Below are 22,488 nucleotides of genomic sequence, written 5' to 3' on the forward strand. Positions count from 1 at the left end.
TATTCTTTAGAACGTTCTACAACATTCTAGACACAGGTGATGCAGTGGAACATTACTGGGCTGGTTTCCCATACACAGATCAAGACTAGTGCTAGACTAAAAGAAAACTTCAATAAAAATCTCCATTGAAAAAGCTTTTAGTCAAGGACTAGGCTTAATCTATGTATGGGAAATTGGCCACATATATCTATACTGCAATCACTGAAGGTGTAATAAGAACCAGCACCAAACTCTGATTTTTCCTGATTTGTTTTGCCCATAACGTTTTCATGTCCATAGCTGGATCCAAAGAACCTGCATAAATGGTATCAAATAATTATGAAATCTCAAACTGCGGTAGGCGGCCATGCCCTTCGGGGAAATAATTGTTTTGGGAAGGATTCTTGAGCAGAAATCCACTCCCTGTTCCTGCTACAACTGTGTACAAAGGGCCTTGGGTTCATGTTATCAAATGGGTGAGAAACATTGGGCTGCAATAGGCGAAATGGCCCTGAAGAGACAAAGATTAAACAGGATTAAACGGGTGACAGCAGGACAGCACACACCCAAAACACCTTTTTTTCAGACACAAATGCAAAGTGTGTCAAAAGTGAGTTGACTGTGCACATTTTCACTAGTAGAGAGTGAATCTTTAGGAGGTGGTTTGTATTAGCCATTTTGTGTGAAACGTGTTACTTCTGTTGTGGCTTTCGCCTGTTCTTTTTTTTTAAAGCAAAGTCGCTTATTGCACACTTAACACCAGTGGATGATCTTACGTTGTTGTAAAATACTATTCTTTCTGTGCCAAGGAGATGGCAACAAACAGTAAGTTTAAAATAAAAGACAAATAAAAGATGAAAGCTGAAGATGAATTCAAATGATGGGAGTGAAACAATAATATAAAACAATACATTTGTCAGCACAGTAAACGGATTGAATTAACATAATCTTTATTTTGATTGGTTACAACTGAAATATTCATAATTTAAAGGTGGTCAGTTTACAACACACAGAGACGACACAATCTCCTTTAAAGGCATTGCACAAGCATAATGGCATGACTCCAGCAAGAGACACAATACACGTGAGACCAGCATGAATAAAATGGAACTCTTGGCGTCACAGAGCTGCATTTGCCTGAACATTAATCTTTTCTCACTGTTAGGAAAGTGTCTCACTGATGCTGCCGCGGTTCCTGCTAAAGAGGACTGAGTGGAAACTAGACAAAAACTATGACCACAAAAGCCAACAGATGAACTCTTTTTCCATCCTGACCCTGAGCCGTTGTATTGGGTTACTCACTCACACCTGATAGCTCCTGCGTCACCACACGGCCACAGATCAGACGAGGCCGACTTCGATACTTCCCTAACTTCTCTTTACTGTCAGTGCTCACATCTGGCGCTTTTACTTGTTTTAAAGGAAGATCAGACTGTGTGTTTGTGTGTGTGTGTTTTTGTGTGTGTGATTTAAAGGATGATCAGGCTGTGTGTTTGTGTGTGTGCGCGTGATTTAAAGGAAGACAAGGCTGTGTATGTGTGTGTGCGTGTTTGAAAGGAGGATCAGGTTGTACGCTGCCTGAACTGCTACAAGCGTGAAGGAGTGATGATGTGTCTTATTAATTGAACAAACAAATAAATAAATAAATGTAAGAATGAATCGATGAATAGAATTGTGACTTTGTTCTGTTTATCCTGACCCCTGACCCTTAGGACTGCCCTGTGTGTCCAGGCCAAAACAAATGAAACCATACTTACAGAATAAATACATTTTTCTAGGCTTTGAAACATGCTTGGAGACACAGAACTGTAATCTTCATATATTCAAATTGCAATGAATCTGATTTTTTCTTTTGCAGATTAACCTATTTATGGGTAGTACTCGTCATCACCACTGGAGTTGGTTGATATTTGTCCTGCACTGGCAAATATCTGATTCAATATCTGAGGGGCCGCGATGAACCAACTGAGCATGTGCAGCAGTAACGTCCACATTCAGATGACTCAACGACAAATTAATCATGACATAGTGATGTGGTCGAAGAAGCGTAAAACATCCGCGCATTTTAGCGAATACATGATTCACATGTGCCACTGCAGTCCAGACACACACACACACACACACACGCATGCACACATTAAGGCCTTCATTAAGGAACAGCTTCATTGTACAAGTAAAATAACATAACATAATAAGGACAGTACTTTTTCAGAGATATACAGTGAGATAACTGCAGGCACATAGTGCAACATACAGGCCCTTGGCAGAGAATCCTGACCAAGATCCTGACAAAACATTGATTTCTGTATTTAAGACAAAGCCCTTTGGGAGTCTCTCATCTCTCTCTCTCTCTCTTTCTCTCTCACACACACACACACACACACACACACACACACACACACACACAGATATTTCCTCCCTTGTTGCAGCTCAAGGATGGAAATAGAGTTATTTACATTGCCATCAGACGGAGTGTCTGTTTCAGAAGGGAAATGGTGCAGTATTATGGTCTGGTTTCCACGGGAACGCTCCCTGTCTGTCCTCCCACTCAGCCAATCAGTGGCGAGCACACCCTCACCCCATGACCCTGACACACAAGTGAGAAGGGATGCATGCATGTGGGATGCATGCAGACACTATAACAGTACCCACCCACACACGCGCACACACTCTACACCATGGAGGACCAGGGAACAGACTCTCAGGAACTTCCCCCTAATTAATCTGACACAAAGACGCTGTACTCCCATAAAAAGGAGTACAATTTTACAAAATGTTGTTTTATAAAATGTTCTGTACTGTAATTTTCTGTTCTACGATTCCATTCTATCCGACATTAAACCCAACTTTTTCAAAATTCAAAAAAACACTTTGTCTTGTTAGCTACAGGCACATTTTCTCCACTGAAATTAAAAAGTGTGAAAAAGCACCTAGGGCATCGAGACCAAATATCTGCTGCCCTCTTGTGGTCAAAAATGGGAGTCCAGTCCTCTAATTGTGACTATTCTTTTTCAGAATGTTAGAGTAGCTTCTTTTTTTCTCACCCAGATATTGCATTGCAAACAAATAAACAAACATCAGAGCACTAACCCCTTAACATTTTCATGATACAATCCTAAATTGCAATTAAATCTGTAATTGAGACATGTGACTGTCAGCAATGATAAATTAGTCATCAGTAAAAATCTTTTCCACAACGTCAAAGCATAACACAGGCTGTACAAAAACACATAGGAACCATTATGCCACTGGTTCATGTCCACTAAGATGTCTTTTATGAGGTCAGAATGAGGAAGCTGTGGTTAAAATGTCTTCCAACTCCAGACATACCCAGACTCGTAAAGGTCAAAGCTTTTTAAAAAAGGCTTTAAAAAGACACAAAACTAAACATAGCTCCCATATGAAGCGTGACTCCAGCATCGGGTGATATAACAGTGTTGGCCAGCCAGAGGAGCAGAGTGAGCATCTCCTCTTATTCAGCTCCACTTACAAAGATCCTTCTCAATGAGTTCAAAGGTCAAAGTTCAAGTGCAATCCCAGGTCACAGCCCAGAGTCTGACCCCACTTCTTTAGGAGGTCCTCGTGCATTAAAGATAAAGGTGACACTTTCATACAAAGTGCCACAAACTCGCACCGGTGGGTTTGGGTATGAAACTCAAGCTGGCCGCTACCATTGGTCCATTGCGGTCGTAGTTGTCCTTCACTGAGTATGGGAATAGGGGAGGACGAGGGTGGGGGAGGAGAAGGAGGGCTCGTAAATGCCCGGCAGGGGGCCAGGATGTTCTACAGGTTGGGTCTGATCCAGGGCAGGGTCCATCTGGGGCTCTGGGGCAGATTCCTTGGGGGGCCCTGGGGTTTTGGGGACAGGCCCCCCGGGCGCCGGGCCCTGCTGCTGCTGCTGCGGGTTCTGGGGTTCCCCTGGGCCGACTTCCAAAGCCTCCTCAGTGACCTCAGAGCCTGGGCGGGCCTCAAGTGTATCCTACAAAACAACAACACACACACGCACGGGCACGCACGCACGCACGCACGTGCACACACACACACACACACACATACACACACACACACACACACCTGAGTATGGTATTCAGGCTTCATATTGTACACTATACATGAATAATAAAGGGGTGTAATATGGATGATTTCATGTACATTCTACAATCAAAAAGTGCCACAGTGAAACAACATTTGTTTCTGCTCCCATTTCTCACATGAATTGAACTACAAGATACAGACATTTCTTTTAGACACACAAAATGCTTGTCTCTTGAGTTTTGTTTTCAAGTTTGTTCAAATCTGTGTTCGCAAGCACTTCACCAAAGTAATCCGTTCACTCGACGTGTGACATATCAAATGCTGCTGATTAAAAGGCATAATTATTGCACAGATTTCCTTTGAAATAATCATAAATCATCACACTCTAAATATGCAATTTTATCACACCTGAAATGCCACACGTAACAGGTTTTGAGGGAGTGTTCAACTGCTATACTGACTGCAGGGATATCCACTTCACTACAGGCACTACAAGTGCTAACTTAATATTTCTTTTTCAACAAATTTTGTGTGCATAGAAGAAGTCTTAGATCTTTTACTTCAAGTCATGAAAATTGGATGTGAACTAACATTTATATGGATGTGAATTAACGATTATATGGATGTGAACTAACGTTTATATGGATGTGAACTAACATTTATATGTTTGTTCAGCATATCTTTTGATATTTAAGTGTGACCTTATTGTCAAACAAACAAACAAAGAAACAAACAAACAAACAAACAAACATCTAATCTACAAGCAAACATAAACACACACCCCACCAACACTGATGCTGACATGCATTACATGTATAGGTTATACATGGGAGCGATACGGAATATTCTGGCTTTTCATCAAGGATCTCTCAACGTTAACATTTCTTTTAAAATAATTTATGTGATGAGCCATTAACGCTAGTATGAACTTGCTTAACCAACAGGGTGTCATGACATTTTGTGTTTGCAGATTTTGCTACGATTGTTGCGCCTATGAGGAAACTATATTGTCCAGAAGTTAAAAAAAGACTCAGGCACATTAGGGTGGACAGAGCCGGTTAAAGAGTGGGCGAGAGAAAGAATGGCCAACGCTTTGCGTCATGGAGTTCTTCGCCTCCGCCTCGTCCATTAATGGTGTATACCGGGACACCTTGGCGACCGTTATCCTTAACGTATATCAAATACGCTTTACAATCTGGTATACAGTATTACAAGTATCAGAGAACAGATTCATATACCAGACCAGATCAACGAGTATTGAAGTACTTCTATACCCTTTGACCAGATACAGTGACTAAATTACTGACACCTAGTGGTTCGATGGTTTCACATATATTTTCTGCAAGGCAGTAAATAATGAGATCCTCAATAAAGACCATTAAAGCAACGAACAGTATCAGTGCACACACAGCACGCCACACTGCTGAAAGACAAGGGTGCAGGAACTTCCCACGATCTCACCTCTCTTCACACGCGGTTAGGGAAGCATGGAAAGAGAAGATGTCATTAGAACCCCAAATGAGTCAAACCAGCACTTGAAATCTGAGAAAAGTAGAGACTACAGAGTATTTACACTAAGTATAGTAATCATGTACACTACGCCAGCAGAACAGAGGATACCCTAAACACAGACTACAAAGACTGCTTGGAAGTCAGAAGCTTTAGCCCTAATCTGTCTCTGATCTGCGGTAGATTTTAAACCTCTTTCTGCTAAATAAGGATTGATAGAAGTAGTTTTGGAGTTATTCAACTTATTTTGACACTTTCTCTTTCTCATTTTCTCCTTGCTGTTGTTCTTAAATTAATTTCCATGTATCTTCCCTTTGCTTCATGTCTATTTAGCTGTTTTTTTCTATCATTTTTCTCCTCTTCCTCCTGCCATATCTCCCCCCCCCCCCCCTCTCTCTCTCTACCTGCAGTGGCTCTGTCTCTATCGGGGGGTTCCTCTTCCTCATGGCCACAAACTCCCAGATCTGGTAGATGGCGAAGGCCATGTTGACCCACGGGGAGCCGGCGATGACCCATGCGGGCTTGGCCACGTCCTCCTGCTCCTCCTGGTGCCGGGTCTTCTGCGCCGGCAGCCTGGGCTCGGGACGTGGGGTCTCCGTGTCCACGCGGTCCTGCGCCAGGTCGATGGTGGCGATGGGCACGGGGCTGGACGGCACCGGAATGTTCTCGGCCAGCATGCGGTCCTTGCCCCTGCTGCCGCTGCTGCTGTCGCCCCCCGCGCTCGTCCTGGTCCATCAGGCACTGGATGAGGGAGAAGATGATCAGGATGACCAGGGAGGCCATGCCAATGCCTCGGAACGTCACCGCCGCACCTGTCAATCACAGACAACCGCACAGATCAGCGACACGGAACATCAGAAATCCCACACACACACACTACAGAACATCGGACATCACACACACACTACAGAAATTACAAATCACACACACACACACAAACACACACACACACACACACACACTACAGACATCAGAAATCCCACACACACACACACACACACACACACACACACACACACACACACACACAAAATACAGAAATAAAAAAATAACATAACACACAGAGACAAAGACATTAGAAATTACTGACACACAACAGAAATCAGCAACAGACAGCAGACTCAACAGAAACCACCACAAAGTAAGGCCTAAGAATCATAACCAAACTCAGAGTTGAACCATAGCAGATACAGTGGGCAATAAAGTTGACAATATGACAATAAAGTTGAATCTAATCTATTTTTAAATATTTTTTTTTCTTTCTTTTTTCTTGCTCTTTAGTTAAACTGAGTGCATTACCATGTCTGACCCCACATTACACAATCTTCACAATCAAAACTAATCTTTAGGGTGGGGATGAGAGTTTTGATGAATGTAAAACAACATGCCAGCAGGTGGCGCTCAGGATCTGAGGACGGCCATACAGTTGTGAAAATAAAAGAGCCAAGGTACAATAGCTCACATCAGGTGTGTTTTTCCCACAGGGACAACAGCAACTGGAACAGTAACAGCAACCGCAAAAGCAACAGCAACCACAATAACAACAGCACACACAATAGCAACAACAACAGCAACAACAACAGCAACAGCAACAGCAACAACTCAATCAGTCATTTCTCTAAGTCACACAAGCAGCAGTTACACCAATGAGAATATCAAGCTGATTTACCACAGTTGTCTAATTTTTCCCCACAATAACATCAGTAAGAGTCGCCTTGTGCCTTGCGACTATTTCAATTGTTATTGGTGCTATAAATTAATAAAGTTGAAGTTGACAGGTAATTAATTAGCAGGCACATTTATCCAAAGTGACATGGACTCTCAACACTGGGTTCAGAAATCAAACCCAGACGGAGACAGTACTGCTGCTCCATCACCACCATTAAATAGAAATAGAATAGAATAGAATTGAATAGAATAGAATTGAATTAACAGTGCTAATTCCAGAATCAAGAGCTGGCGTTTGGAAGCCATTGGCCCCTTCCCAGAATGCAATAAAAAAAAAAACACCACCAGATAACAACAACCACAGTAACAACAAACCACAACAAGACAGACAACATCAACAACACAACAAGACAGACAACAAACCACAACAAGACAGACAACAACAACAACACAACAAGACAGACAACAACAACACCACAACTTACAACAGACAAAGAATGCCACTGGTCTATGGGAAAACACACATTACACAACAACAACAACAGACAACAATACACAACAGCAACACACGTCAGCAACAGACAAAACAATGGCACAGGTTTATGCGGCTGGTGCGTCTGTCCTTACCGAAGTAGTTGACGAAGACGCCGCCCACCATGGCGCCACAGCCACGGCCCAGGCCCAGATGGAGCCCCTGCAGGATGCCCTGCGCCGAGGTGCGGAGAGCCGGGGGCACCGCCGCGCTCAGGTAGGAGATACACGCTGCCCACACCGCCGCGTGGGTCACACCTGAGAACACACAAATACACACACACACACACACACACACACACACACACACACACCAAAATGTCTGTCATTACATGCTCTAACATTGGTAGAATCTTACAAAAGTTTTACAAAACAGGAACTTTATTGAATAGAAGTATAGTTTTTCTTTATAATAGGAAATGGTGGTCAGTATTTCAGGTCAATGACAGTGTGCTGGACAACTATGATGACTTTACTGGACTGAAGCGCAAGCTAATTGACAGGCAGACTGGCAAACAGCCAAAAGTCCACTTTTCAGACATGACAGTTTTGTGTGGACTTTAGATTGACAGCATGTTTACATACTGCACATGCATTGTAAAGGAAAACATCAGACTTTGCATCTGAAGCGTAGAGACCAAAGGGTGCTCTCCAGATAAAGAATTGAGAGCATGTTATAGCACGTCTATACATCAGCATAGATGGTTGAGCTCATTGATTTCCATTGTAGAAGGAAAATGTAGCTTTAAAGGAACACGGCAACCTTTTGGAAAAGGATCTTATTTGCCGTCCACCCCAGAATTAGATAAGATAGATATGACACATAATCCATAAAGTGTCACTAAGGGAAGAGGGACCAGAAACATCAAAGATGTTGGTTTTGGATACGCTATGTTTCACCATCACCTCCACAGTATAACTATAACGATTACTATAAAAAAATATTGTTGTTGTTAATATGAATGACGACGTTCGCACATAATCTATAAAGATGATGTCATGAAGAGCGATATCGTTGGGTATCACTTTCAGAGCGATTTTGAGAACAATGAAAAGCTAACAGCCAATCAGAACCCATCACATTTTAGCCATCACATTCATTAACACAAGGAGAGACTTTGCTTATCGTTGGTCAGTGTGGACGCTTTTATCGTTATGGTTATAGTTATCATTCCTGGTGTGAACGGCCTTTTAATCTATGAGTGCTGTATGCTTTCTTTGTTGCGAAAAATAGACACAGTCGATAGCAGAGACGCCTGCCTCAGTGTGACCATGACCCCTCTCAAAACGGCGACGGCACAGAGAGAGAGCACCATAGAGAGCACCATACCACCACGCTGCTGCAACAAGACCTCTCAGCCCGCAGAGCAAATCATGGACTTTTATATCAATTAACACACTGAGTGACTAGCAGTGAACATGTAGTGTAAGTGTAACGTGTAAGGTTTTGGAAATTCACACAGCACATAAATGAGTATCATAAAGCATCTCGACTACTGCACAGAAGTTGCAGCTAAGCGATCTATTTGTCGAGGTGGCACTGTTTCGACTCAACTGGCTCTGTTTCGACGCAACTGAAACGTGCACACAAAGAGCAAACAGTTAGAGCTGTTATAATCCTCAAGTATCTCACTCAACACGGGTGACCACATCCTGAACAGAAACAGAGGCTGAGTCAGAGACGCAGAGAGAGATTAAAATATGCTGCAGTGTGTGTGTATGTATGTGTGTGTGTACGTGTGTGTGTGTGTGTGTGCGCGCGCGCATGTATGTATGCGTGTGCATATGTGCGCATGTGTATTTGCGAGTGTGTGTGCGCGCGTATGTGCGTGCCGTGTGCAACTGTGCTGACGTGAATGCCTTCTGGCTGCTCTGATGTGCACTACACAGGATGTCACAGTTCGACTTACTCTCTCAGGCCTATAAGCGAAGACCAAAGCACTGAACTGTGTACACTGAGCATGTATAGTGTATGCGTGTCTGGGGATGGCCCAAAGTGGACGAGCCATCTGAAATACTGTATACTGCATACTGTACATCTCCGGTGACCCTCTTCATTATATTCCCAGGTGGAAATACAGTGTCAGCTATTTGAATAGATATCTTTGGCCATGCCTTTTCCACCTTAGGTGAGCTATGAACTCTTCCAGCTGTAGCTTTTCAATCAAAGTATCGTCATCTCCTACCCACTTCTGATACCAGTGTGTCAGAACCAGAACCAGTACCAGTACCAACTGGTTTCAGCTTCCCCCTTGCGAGATTGGTCATTATAACACTGCAAAAACAACCAATCAAAAAGATGCAGAAGTCTAGAACCTGAACCAGAAATGCAATTTGTTTATATTCCCTCCATCTTCTGGTTGAATTCTAATAAAGGCAATGAGAAATCAACATAATATGTAATATATGGGCATCATAACATTGCTAAAACAACAATGGGTGCCCAAAACATTTGCACAATACTGTATATACAGTATATATATGTGTGTGTGAGTGTGTGTGTGTGTGTAGGGTGGACCCTGTTCTGATCAAGCTTGTTTATCCAGTTCACTCCACAAGCCAGAGGGTACTCTCCATTCTAGTCCAGTGTGCTGCTGGCATGGGAAGAGCTTAGGAGGAGGAGCTTAAAGAAGCCACAATCAGCACACAGAGCTACTGGGATTGCTCTTCTTCAAGACAGAGAAAGGAGCCTACTACTGAACATGCTCTTCTGCTTGGAGAAAGTTTAGGGGGTGCAGGGGTTGGCGGTCATTGTCCATTATAGAGAGCAGTCTGCTCAGGGTCTTCTTATAAGTATAAGTATAAGTATAAGTATATAAACTCTTTTGAGTATACTCTTGATCCCGTGAGGGAAATTTGGTCTCTGCATTGATCCCAATCTGTGAATTAGTGAAACACACTCAGCACACAGTGAGGTGAAGCACACACTAATCCGAGCGCAGTGAGCTGCCTGCTACAACAGCGACGCTCCGGGAGCAGTGAGGGGTTAGGTGCCTTGCTCAAGGGCACTTCAGCCGTTCCTAGTCCGAAGCGCTAACCAGTAGGCCACGGCTGCCCCTATCTTATCTGCAACTGATGTCAGTGACTCGAGCTCCATGCCCACCACAGAACCTGCTTTACTCACTGGTCTGTCCAGTCGTCCAGCATCTCTCTTGCTAGTGCTGCCTCCCCAACATACCACAGCATAGAAAAGGACACTGGCCATGACACACTGGTAGAACATAAGCAGGGGCTTGCTGCAGACATTAAATGACCCCAGCCTCCTAAGGAAATAGAGCCTGCTCTGCCCTTTCTTGTAAAGTGCATCAGTATTGGCAGACCAGTCCAGCTTATTGTCAAGATGTAACCACAGGTACTTGTTGTTTGTCTCCACATTCAGCCTGTCTATTGTGCATAGTGTTGTCCGTGATGTGTGTGTGCTTCTTGTATGTCTTTATGCCACTGTCAAAGACAATTTTCCATTTTATGTAAGTTTTATGGACATTAAATAAGTCTAAGTCTAATGGTGACAGGCAGCAAGGGAGTGGCAGGCCTCCTGAAGTCCATCACCATTTCCTTAGTTTTAATGGTAAAAATAACTTTGACTTGTTGAATTAATTAGTACTCATTTTGTATTAGAATTTTGGGGGAGATTATACATGTAAGACATTTGTCACCACTCCAGATGGCCACCAATACAGATAGGTTGCTTGCAGAATTATATTTTGTTAAGAGAAACCTGTTGTGTTGGTGTAGTCAAAACACAACGCTGTGTTTGAAGAATGACTCCACACACTGTAAAAATAAAATAATTTATGACTCTGACATGCAGGTTTGTGCTGCTGGCGTGGGAAAAGCTCCCTGTCTCCAAACTCCAGAAGGAGAAGGACAGGAGGAGGAGCTTAAAGAAGCCACAATCAGCACACCGATCTACTGGGATTGTTCATCTCGGGCCCCACCAGGAGAATATTTGAAGGATTTAAGTCATTTGTTTGCCTTGATATGTGAGCCACAAAACCGGTTTGTCCTATCTCTGTTGAATGTCAATGAACCAGGCGTCACCACGAGACCTACTCCACCCTGCCTGATGTGTGTGTGTCTTTGTGTCTGAGGGAGAGAGTGTCCAGCTGGAACACCAGGCCTTTACTGAGCCACTCCTAACTAACACACTAAGTTAAGTTATACTTTATCTATCCTGTAAGAAAATTCCTGTAGGAAATATGTCCTCGGCATTTTCCCCCATCCGGGGGTAGTGTACATACCGGTACACACACACACACACACACACACACACACACACACACACACACTTGGAGCAGTGAGCTCACTAGGAGACCACACACACTAGGAGCACACATACAAACCCGGAGCAGTGGGCGCCAGTGGGGGATGATAGGTGCACATGTTTCTGTTCTCAGTCTCTGCTTGGTTTGTCAGGGATTCACTCTAATCAAACTAGCATCTGGGCCCTGCACACCCACTCACACTTCCACCGCACACTCTCTCTAACTGCTCTTCTGCCATCTCTCCTCTTTAGCTCCACTGCCTGTTCTTGGTTGTCGGTGGTGTGGAGGAAATAGGGCGTGAGATAAACCAACGCTGAAAATAACTGTCCTGACATGCACTCAAACACACACTCTCGCTCGCCGACAGACGCACAAAGGGCCCGTTTCCGGAACTTCCTCGAGCTTGCGTGACCCCGATGTTAGGTCAGCAGCCTTTGCCTTTACCTTGCAGAACCTCCATGGGCAGCACGATCCAGGCGTTCACCAGGTAGGAGATGTACAGGTAGCGTGCTGTGTTGCAGGCAAGGCCAATGTACAGTACCCTAAGAAGGACAAACAGAGCCAGAGATAAAAGGAAAAAAATATTGATTAAAAGATACAGTAGATTTCAGACTAAAAAGAACTTGTTGACTTGTTGAATTAATTAGTACTCATTTTTTATTAGATTTTTGGGGAACATTATGTAAGACATTTGTCACCACTCCAGATAGCCACCAATACAGCTTGCAGAATTATATTTTGTGATGGGAAACCTGTTGTGTTGGTGTAGTCAAAACACAAAACACACTGTATTTGAACAATGCCTCCACGCACTGTAAAAATAAAACGTTTTATGACTCTGACATGCAGGTTTGGCCAGCTCTGGTGAAAAACACACAGGATTACAAAACCACAAAAAGGACATGCACACACACACACACACACACACACACACACACACACACACACACACACACACACACACACACACACACACACGCACACACACACACACACACACACACACACACACACACACACACACACACACACACACGGACAGTGTGACAGAAGCATCTGCCACTGACAGAACTCCAAGGCCCTGAGTTGAAAGGCAGGCAGAGTGTAACCTCAAGCAGTAAGCAAAGCATCTCAGGCCTGAACTAAAGCTATCCTGTAGCATGCGGGAGCATTGAACTGACCCACACTGATGCAGTTGTGCCCAGGATCTTGCTGCTCGTGGTATTAAATTAGCAAACAGATCTCACCAAGATATTAATTCAGTTAAGAGTTTGCACTTTACACTTAGCCCATCATCATTCAGATTAGGCCCCACCATGTTCGTGTGGCAGGCAGGCAGGTTTGCACCTTGACCTTGTGAACTCAGAAGAGGTCAGTGGACCGGAGAATGTCCTTCTCCTGAGCCGGGCGCCACAGCCGGTCTGATGCTGTTAAGCGTCCAGAGACTCTGAGAGGCCATTATGTCTGACACACAATGGCCACAAAGGAGACCGCCGCTGCTATGGCCATAGTCCAGCGCAAACAGGGAACTGTGCCACCAGGGAAAACGGGCCTCAGGCTGGTACCATAAACACCCACACAAACACATACACACATGTGCACGGACGCACGCAGGCATGCACGCACAGACATTATCAGACAGACAGACAGACACATTAGCACACCCACACACACACACTTTTCATCCTAGCGGAATCATTTTGTTCTTTCTACTTAAGCCAGCTTCTGGCCTGCCTAAAGCATGAAATAGGCTACTGATCCGACAAATTATCTTGGGATCTCCAGAAGCTGCTGGCTCACTCGTATGCCATTGACCTCTACTGAACCAACCCGCCTCGCCTCACTGTCATTGGCTGGAATGTGACCTTGCACAACTCAGCTGGAGCTGCTCCCTCAGACCGTAGGTGTCCCACTCCCTACCCTGCTGCCTCCGACTCATCATCCCTCACTTGACTTTCATGCATAGCAGCACTAAACACAAAAAAAAAAAAAAATGCTTTCAACACGCTGGAGTTGGGAGTCATTTTTCAGTTGCTGAATATTTGCATATACTTTACAACAGTTCTGTCTGGTAGCACAATGATTCATTCCTGATTAGAGGCATTCTATGAGGGGGGATATCCTGGGGCAACCCTACTAGTAATCACCGTTCGTAACAACTCAGGCAGTGATTTGGTAAAGTCACATTTCTTTCACTCATACCATATAACTAACCCCATACATTTCTATGGAAGATTCTTTGAGTGCTGTGTCTCCTCATTAGAAAGTCTCTGGCTCTACAGCTTTTAAAAAAGGTCTCTTGACCACTTTACCCCACGTGTGGTCTTCATAAAAACAACATTTAAACACACACTCTTGTTCTTTTCATAACAACATAACAGTCAGAGCTATTCATGTCCTTTGCATCAGTGCCCCAGTAGAGCAGGGAGCCTTCAGCTGCTTGAGAGTGCAGTATGAGAGAGCAGCGTGACGCATCCAGCAATTAGGAATTATTTTTCAGCTGGTCAAACTCCTAAGAGGCTAGTGAGTTTAATGGAACACACATTTGGAGAGACAATTAATTGCTGAAAATTGCTTCAGTTGCTGACAGAAAAAAAATTGAGAAAGACATTTTAGTTAATTTTAGAGACTTGTTGAACGCTAATGCCACAATAAAACCAATAGTAAATCATACAAATTAGACTTTTGCATGGCTAATATGGATGCAGGGTTAAAAAATATATACTGCACAACCACAGTCAAGAAAGATGATTTGTGAAGCATTCCCTCCATGAGGCTACCAGACGTGACTTAGGTTACATGACATGTCTTGCAGGGCCACCACAGTCAACAGGCCAACTACCATTTCAAACAGAAACACTTGTCCAACGACTTTACTTGAGTGCTCTACATTACAGGATACAAAATGCATCTCATCAAGAATCTGATAAGCTTGTTGTAAAGAAGGAAGCCGATGCTTGTTCACATGCTAGTCCGTTTCCCTTTTCCTGTAACTCACACACTGAGCCTCACAAAATGTATCCACCGAGCTTGATAAGCTTGTAACCGATGATGTAGGTCATAGTACCCCACCAGAGGTGTAAAGAAAAGAGGGTAACACTTTACTTGACAGTATTGACATAAGAGTGACATGATACTGTCATGAACATATGACACTGTCATGACACATGAACCCTAACCCCAACTCTAATCCTAACCCTGATCCTAACCCTAACTTGTTATGACAAAAAACAAATGTCACTTAATAACAGAAGCGTTATGTCATAAATGTTTATGACTTGTTTATGACACATTCATGACAGTGTCATGGTACTCTTATGTCGATACTGTCAAGTAAAGTGTAACCGAAAAGTGTTTATCCAAACAATCACCGTCACCTGAAGAGACCTGATGTGGCTCATCGGATGACTTCCATAAAAGTTGGTTAATTAGGCAGCCAACCTCAGTGTAGACCAACGCCCTTGTTTGCAAACCACTCCAGCTCTGTCTACATGACTGTCATGTTGTCTCTCATATGGAACAGCTTATATGATGTGTTTGACTAACTCACCAGAGGTTTAAGTAAACTGTTTAGCTCAATATCCTCTACCTGTACTAGGAGGTGGCTCTAAGATGGGTCTGATGGGTCTTTTGTCTGTACCTTAGAGGATGTGGTGTGTCTGAAAAGCTTGAAGCGCCTGGTAAGTTTTTAGCCAAAAAAAAAGTCTACGTGATCTGCTCACCTGATGTGTCCGATGAGCTCGATGAGCTTGTGGCTGGTGAAGTAGGCACCCAGCTCGGACACGTGGCTGAGGATGGAGCAGACGCCGAACAGGGTGGTGGTCCCCTTCAGGTCCTCCAAGTGCCAGTAGAGGAAGGTGAAGACGAAGCCGTAGCCGAAGCCCATGAACCAGGCCACGAAGAGCACCGTGCCGTAGCGCACGGTGCACAACAGACGCAGCAGGTCCCGGTAGTGGAACGTCTGGCCGCCGGACACTTCCGCGGTCGGGGTCGCTGACGGTGCCTGCTGCTGCTGCTGCGTGCCGTGTTCTGTTGATTCGGACACATTTTGGACAACCTGGGGCATCTCGACCGCAGGTGGCAGCTGGTCCTCCTCCTGCCGGTAGTCCAGGCCGTCGAACTCGAACTGGGTGCCCACGATGAACGCCAGGCCCATGAGGACGCCGAACACGATGAAGGCGATGGTGTAGTTCTTCAACTCGGGCTCTGGGCAGCCAGGCACCAGGATGTGGAGGCGCGTGTGGTCGATCCAGATGCCCACGGAGAGCATGGCCAGGCCCCAGCCCAGAGAGCCCCACATACGCTGGAGACCGTAGCGGTCGCGGTGGCGGCCCAGGTACTGCAGAGTGACCGTGTCCACGATGGTGACGGCCGGTGCGCTGAAGAACTCGCCCACAATCACCATCAGCAGGATCATCAGGAAGATGGTCTCCACCTGTTCAACGTTGTAGATGATGGTGGGCTTAGTGGGAGCTGCCGTTACCATCGTTGTTGTGGTTGTTGTGGTGGTGGTCGGGGGAATTGCGGTCGTTGTGTCATTAGCGTCTAAGGGAGAGGTGGTGTCGTTATTGGATGTGGTGTCTGAGCGATTTGCTGGTGTGTCGCCACCTGCTGTTCCATCCAAACTCGTGAGGTTGGCTTCCCGTTTGATCCTCTGGGGGGCACTATACTTAGTTTGCCAGCTGTACAGCTCCTTCCCAAACAAATCCCGCCGTGACCGACTTGTGTTGCCCGAGGAGACATCGCCTGACGCATTGTTGTTGGCAGGCAACGTGGTCGTTGTGGTGAGGTCCACACTGTCGCCGGGGTTACTGGGCACGGTGAAGTTGGGCAGCGGGGCCATCGGGGTGGTGGTCAGCTCCGGGCTCGAGCAGGTCATGTCTGCCTGTTGGGAGATACTGATGCCGCAGTTGAACAACAGCCAGCAGAAGACTGAGAACAGCAGCACGGCCTTGCCTTTGTGGTAGCGATCTGCCACCATCCCCCAGAAGGGGGCGCTGCAGAACTCTATGAAGTAGCGGATGCCCACCAGCAGTCCACTGTGACCGGGCGTCATGCCCAGCTGCTTGTAGTAGACAGGCAGCAGCGGGTGCAGTGAGCCGTAGGCCGCGTAGAAGAAGAAGTAAAAAATCTTGGAGACCAGGAGGCGCCGGTTGACCCGCAGGCACATCCTTTGACAGCAGCCCATGTCTGGGGCCTGAGAGGGCGAGACGGAGGGAGGGGGCACTGGGTCGTCGCCCGCGGTGCCTGTATGTGGGCCAGAGGAGGGCAATGCATCCGTGCCCTTTTTAAGAGAGAGGACACCAAAATGCCCAGACGGTCCATGCTTTCTCTTCGGTTCATCCTCATCATCAGTCAGTATGGCCACTTTGTCGTCCGCCATGACTGTAAAATATGGCAGAGGGAGGTGAATTTAGTTAGTGCAATTTATGTCTGTAAATATTAAAAATTTATGATATTTTAAAGGCTGCTGTACACACATTGTTTTTTGAGAATTCAACTACGTATAAATCTCTTGTTACCATCAGCAACATCAATAACAGTGAATAATAGACAGGAGTCAACTGTCCTCTACTGCCTGCTTCCTTCTCTCATTATGATGAGTAATAGGGAGGAGAGTGAGGGAAATAAGTAGCCTACCTGTCCTGGAACAATAGTTTTTGACGCAGTTCACACATGAAGAAAAACTGGGCCATCTACGTAAGCACGACAACTATTTACCGGTCTAGTTTTTGCGGAAGTCCAACCTATAAGGCGTCAGCTTCTAACTTAATTTATGACTGTAACAATGTTAAAATGAATCGGCTAAATATAAAAACTACACTTGCTACAACAGTTTGTTGACGCTCAGTAATATACAGATAAACACGTGAGCTCAGTTGCTGAGCTGCGCTCCTAAAAAAGTGACGTCTACTAGTAGTCAAGCGAATGACACAACAGATAACGAATTATTTGTCTTCCTATTGATGAGAGAAAACGGATGTCTTTACGTGATCATCTGATTCACATCGACCCCAAGCCGAAATACCAGATTACTAAATATTAAAGAGTGTATTATGCCCACCTGCTATCTTCGAAGAGGAAGTTCAGTTTTCGTGTCGATGCAAGTTCTTTAGCTTCAGTTTGCCGGACACCGGCAGGTGGGTAACTCGATGCTTCTCAGAGCCATCAAACATGGACGGAGGAAGTTAACAGATTCATCACTTTTCGCGCAATTACGGGCGTGTACCGGTTTGGATCCATAAAGTTGTCAATGATTCAACGTTTTCTCCACAGATTAATCTTAATCTATTCTTGTTTTCGTGCGAGCCGCGGGGACTTCTACCTTACCTGTCCTGCGCCGTCTCCACAGACCCGAACCGTCCCCACCCCACCTTCAGAGGCGGGGTTTGGAGTCTTCCTTTCCAATAAGTTCACGCCCTCGATATTTCCTTTCCTGTTTTTACCCGGACATGGTGATTGAGATTCTGAATTGCATGATTATGGCTCTACTACAGGCAATTGAACATAAATCTTGAAATAAAAGCAGCGTGTTTCACAGACAAATGTGAACAATTTGTGCGCGAGGTCTAGTTTACCTCACGTGCTTTAGGAAGTAAAATGAAATTCCAAACGTTGAGCAGCAAATTAAAGCTTATTTGATAAAGACCAACCCAATCAATTAAAATGTGCAACCCCTGTTTAATCTGGTTTGTGCTTCATGTAAACATCATTTGCAGTGAGGAGCACAAACACACCAGTCCTTCATCCAGTCATTTCCAAGTAGCTTAATACAACAAAAATGCAGTCAAATACAGTATTTCAAATGGGATACAGTATTGCTAGTGTTGATTCTTGAAACCAGCTGTTCAAATAACATTACACTAATAAATAACACATGAATAAATTGGCTGCTATCAGTGCATAGCCTGTTGCAATACATTTAGTAAAACTTAATAATAAATGCATGACACCTCAACATAACGTTGTATTAAAAAACAAAACAAACAAAAAAGATAAAATGGCATATGGAACACCTTTTCCTTAACACTGAATTATAAATAAATAAACTCAATGGGTAAATAAAAACCTCCATATTGCACTGATATCCCTTTTGCATCGCATTGAAAGCTACACTACAACTCAACAGTGGTGAGCAGCTGGAGAACGGCTTCCAGGTCGGCCTTTGACCTGTAGGCCACCAGGCCGTCTCGGTTGGCCCACTTCTCCGTGCCCGAGGCCTCGGCGATGGGGGTGTTGTACTGCAGCTCGGGCCTCTCCTCGGCGCCCCCTGCTGGGCTATGCCGGAGGCACTCCTTCAGGTCGGCCATGCCCCCGCCCATGGAGCGCAGCAGGGCGTGAGGGCCACAGCTGTCCCACTTGTAGGTGGAGTCCTCGGTGAAGACGTACACATCCACCAGGCCCAAGATGACGCAGAGCGCCTTGTAGCCGGCGCCGGACGCGTAGTACACGCCGCCCTCGCAGCAGTCCTGGAACAGGGCCTTGACGCGCTTCACCTCGCGCGTGCTCAGCACGGTGGACAGCTTGGACCCCCGCACCCCTAGGCTGGGGTCCGCCACAGGGTTTGGGGTTGGGAGTGGATGCGTGGAGTCCCCCCTGGTGAGTGGCGTGGACGAGAGGGAGTTCACACTCAGGGGGCCTGCAGAGATTCCCCAGAAGAATCGGCCCTGCCACCTTAGCAACGCAGGAACCAGAATGAGAACAGCCTTCCAGCTCTTGTGAATTTTTTTCCCCCTGATAAATATCGTAGCTACCCTGAGCTCATTGATCTTGATTATGAATGTTTGCTTTTGATGTCATGAGGGTGGAAATCTACGGTGCCCGATATTTATGTTTAGATTTCCTGATGAATGCATAGCTATGATATGTACTCAGTGCCGTTTTTTGCTGATTTCCTAAATGTAAAACTGTGACTTAATCAAGTGTAAGTTGTGCAATCAGCGGTATATAGACCCTTTCAAAACAAATGCAAATACTTTGAAATGAAAATGAACTTTAGTGTGATGTTTTACAAAATGTTGACATTAAAACTTGTTTATGCAGTTGAAAAGGTCTATAGCTTGATCACAATCACCTTTTGCTGTCGTCCATCTCTGCAAATGGCTGGTTGATGACCCCCATCAGTGGCTCTCCGGTCTGCAAGTCGTAAGCACCAATGAGAACGGTCACACACTGTAGCCCTCGGCTGTAGATACTGCCTTCTGGGACTGAATTGCTAATGCCTTTGATATACTGGAGTGTGGAGTCTGCAAGACAGAGCAGCATCAGGTCAGGCCCAAACACAACATGACACACAGGTACATCTAGTTAACATTGAACCTGACCTGAAAAAGTTACTTCTGATGACCTGTGTGCGGGTCTGGGATGATGATGATGATGTCAGTAGTTACCTATGGGATCTACTAACATGCCCAGGTTATGGACAGCGCCAGTGTATAGGTCTGGGATGATGAAGTTACTTATGCCCGTGTGTGGGTCTAGGACGGATGTCAGTGATTACTTATAGGATCTACCCAGGTTGTGGATGTAGCCTGTGCGTGGGTCTGGGATGATGGTGTCAGTGGTTACCTATGGGATCTACCCACACGCCCAGGTTGTGGATGGGGATGTGGACAGAGCCAGTTTGCAGGTCGGGAATGATAACGTCCTGGTGGGCGGCGGACGCCAGGGCTTCGGCCGCCTGCATGTTCCCATCCAGAACCTTACTGAGGAGCCTGGCGGTGTCGGCGTCTCGCTCGCACAACATCACCTGGATCCGCTCGCCTGTTAAGACAGGATGGCCTACACTCAGTGTGCAGGCTGGAAACATGTGTTTGTGTGTGTGTGTGTGTGTGTGTTTATATAAGATATATATTAAGAGAGGAGGTTGAGCAAGGATTTACCCAGTCCATTCATGAATTCATTTGTTTCTTCACCAAATATGTTGTTTTCAAGACCTGGAAACTTCACACATAGTAGATCATTTAGATGAGGTAAGGTTAGAACAATGTGAGCAAAACATATATGAAAATATAAGAGGTACATTTCACTTATTTTATCAGTAACATATGTTCAAAGCATTAGTAACATCTTCTAATCAGAGAAACTAGTTTTACCCGTTTTCCTATGTCATGTTTAATGACTTCTTGGACAAGCACGTCAGCGAGAGTTTTGAAGTCGGCTGAAAACTTTTTGTTCTTGTCACTCTTCTTCTCCTCTATGAGCAGACTGAAAAGAGTTTCATCCTGTCGGCAGGACCGGGCGATGTTGGCTGCCTTCTCCGAGGCCTGTACCAGAGCCACCATCAACTCGGACATCACTCAACAGGCGGGGGTAGGGAGACAGGTAGCGATATAAAAACGGAAACCTGAAGTTGCAGCAGAATCAGCGAGAAATTGTATTGGTAGGATAAAATATATGTGGCATTACTATTAGCAGTGACAACGTTTCGGATTAGCTTAGTTAAGGCCTTGCAGTATGCAGTGCTGTTGAAAACTGTTTTCTAACTTTGTGTTTAACTTAACTGATTAATGTCAACAGAGGTTAGATACATATCATTAATCACTGCACAAGGGCACATGTTACTTACTAAGCTTGCGTTGTCATTGGTTTAACGACACACTAAACGGATGATGATTTGACCTTTGTAAGTGAGACAGATCTGGTGTCTAGCCCTCTGCTACTGTATGTATTTTGAAGTTACACGCGCACATATCCACTATATTCCTTTGAAAACAGGAGCCTATAAAGGCATGCCACAACCACACATAAGCATTTAACGAGTAAGTTTCGCAACCTGGGTTAAAAATAGCTCCAGAGATTTAGAATATCTAGCTAGCTGGCTACATATGTCTGGGTATAAGTCACCAGTTGCTACGGTTAAGCCAATTATTGAGAGCTAGCGTGACTTGCTAACAGCTGCCAAACTGGGCTAAAGCTCGTTACCTAAATGGATGCTTCAGAGTGTGTTGAGAGTACTGATATGCAGCAACCATAAGAATGACCGCGTGAGTATACTCACCAAATGTCCTTAACGTGAATGTCCAAAAAGCTGCATTGTTGTCTTCAGTTCATTTTCAATCAAACCACTTCACCTTTCAAGAGCGAATGAAATGCTGGCGGAATCGACGTCATAACTAAGTGCCTTTGTTTTCGTTTTCTGGTCTCTTGCTATTGACGTATGCCACTCTGTCTCCGTCCCTTTCAATTCAAGCTTCACAGATTGTCTGCAGAACAGAGACAAACTGACAACACGGCAAAAATGTAAATGAAGCAAAATAGATAAATAATAATAAAAAATATTTTATTATTTTAATTATCTTATTTTATTCAGGAACAATTTGATATATTTTCCAATAACCTAGTTTACTGTGAAATTAATTTAGTCGCATAAAACCACTTTATGAAGTCAGATATAGGCCTAGGCTAGGCTAAATTGTAAGATAACACTTACAAGTTTATAAACAACTAGTTACATTCATCCCTATTGCACACACTTCAGTTCTGCTGTAGTTCAAGGCTA

The 22,488-nt window shown here is 44.8% G+C and overlaps 2 protein-coding genes across 3 annotated transcripts; both read right to left on the reverse strand.

Annotated features, from left to right (window-relative positions):
• Positions 1-912: 912 nt before the first annotated feature.
• On the reverse strand, positions 913-18,348 carry LOC121698171 (major facilitator superfamily domain-containing protein 6-A-like). 2 transcript variants are annotated; one of them, XM_042080017.1, is made up of 7 exons: positions 18,052-18,348; positions 15,710-17,372; positions 12,432-12,529; positions 7,819-7,980; positions 6,245-6,335; positions 5,928-6,213; positions 913-3,958 (listed from the first exon to the last, which is right to left on the reverse strand). In XM_042080017.1, exons 2-7 carry the CDS (start codon positions 17,368-17,370, stop codon positions 3,680-3,682), a joined length of 2,577 nt encoding a protein of 858 aa, XP_041935951.1. In that variant the 5' UTR covers positions 17,371-17,372; positions 18,052-18,348; the 3' UTR covers positions 913-3,679. The 2 variants fall into 2 exon arrangements, with proteins under 2 accessions (XP_041935951.1, XP_041935950.1); XM_042080016.1 differs by adding an exon at positions 5,476-5,479 and having other exon boundaries at positions 5,928-6,335.
• Positions 18,349-18,648: 300 nt separating this feature from the next.
• LOC121698173 (inositol polyphosphate 1-phosphatase-like) lies at positions 18,649-22,119 on the reverse strand. The gene is made up of 6 exons (XM_042080020.1): positions 21,988-22,119; positions 21,083-21,333; positions 20,870-20,930; positions 20,556-20,750; positions 20,062-20,233; positions 18,649-19,661 (listed from the first exon to the last, which is right to left on the reverse strand). The coding sequence occupies exons 2-6, from the start codon at positions 21,281-21,283 to the stop codon at positions 19,103-19,105; spliced, it is 1,188 nt and encodes a 395-aa protein (XP_041935954.1). The 5' UTR covers positions 21,284-21,333; positions 21,988-22,119; the 3' UTR covers positions 18,649-19,102.
• Positions 22,120-22,488: the final 369 nt, after the last annotated feature.

The sequence above is a fragment of the Alosa sapidissima genome, chromosome 23 (assembly GCF_018492685.1).
Source record: "Alosa sapidissima isolate fAloSap1 chromosome 23, fAloSap1.pri, whole genome shotgun sequence".
Taxonomy (NCBI): Eukaryota; Metazoa; Chordata; class Actinopteri; order Clupeiformes; family Clupeidae; genus Alosa; species Alosa sapidissima.

Excerpts from the sequence above, each read along its gene's own strand:
- LOC121698171 (XM_042080017.1), bottom strand. The coding sequence starts at position 17,370 with ATGGCGGACGACAAAGTGGCCATACTGACTGATGATGAGGATGAACCG. Across the intron at positions 12,530-15,709 it reads GAGCTCATCGGACACATCAG|GGTACTGTACATTGGCCTTG; the intron begins GTGAGCAGATCA and ends TGTCCTTCTTAG. Across the intron at positions 7,981-12,431 it reads GCCCATGGAGGTTCTGCAAG|GTGTGACCCACGCGGCGGTG; the intron begins GTAAAGGCAAAG and ends GTGTGTTCTCAG.
- LOC121698173 (XM_042080020.1), bottom strand. The coding sequence starts at position 21,283 with ATGTCCGAGTTGATGGTGGCTCTGGTACAGGCCTCGGAGAAGGCAGCC. Across the intron at positions 20,234-20,555 it reads CGTGTGGGTAGATCCCATAG|ACTCCACACTCCAGTATATC; the intron begins GTAACCACTGAC and ends TCTGTCTTGCAG. Across the intron at positions 19,662-20,061 it reads GAGATGGACGACAGCAAAAG|GTGGCAGGGCCGATTCTTCT; the intron begins GTGATTGTGATC and ends TGCGTTGCTAAG.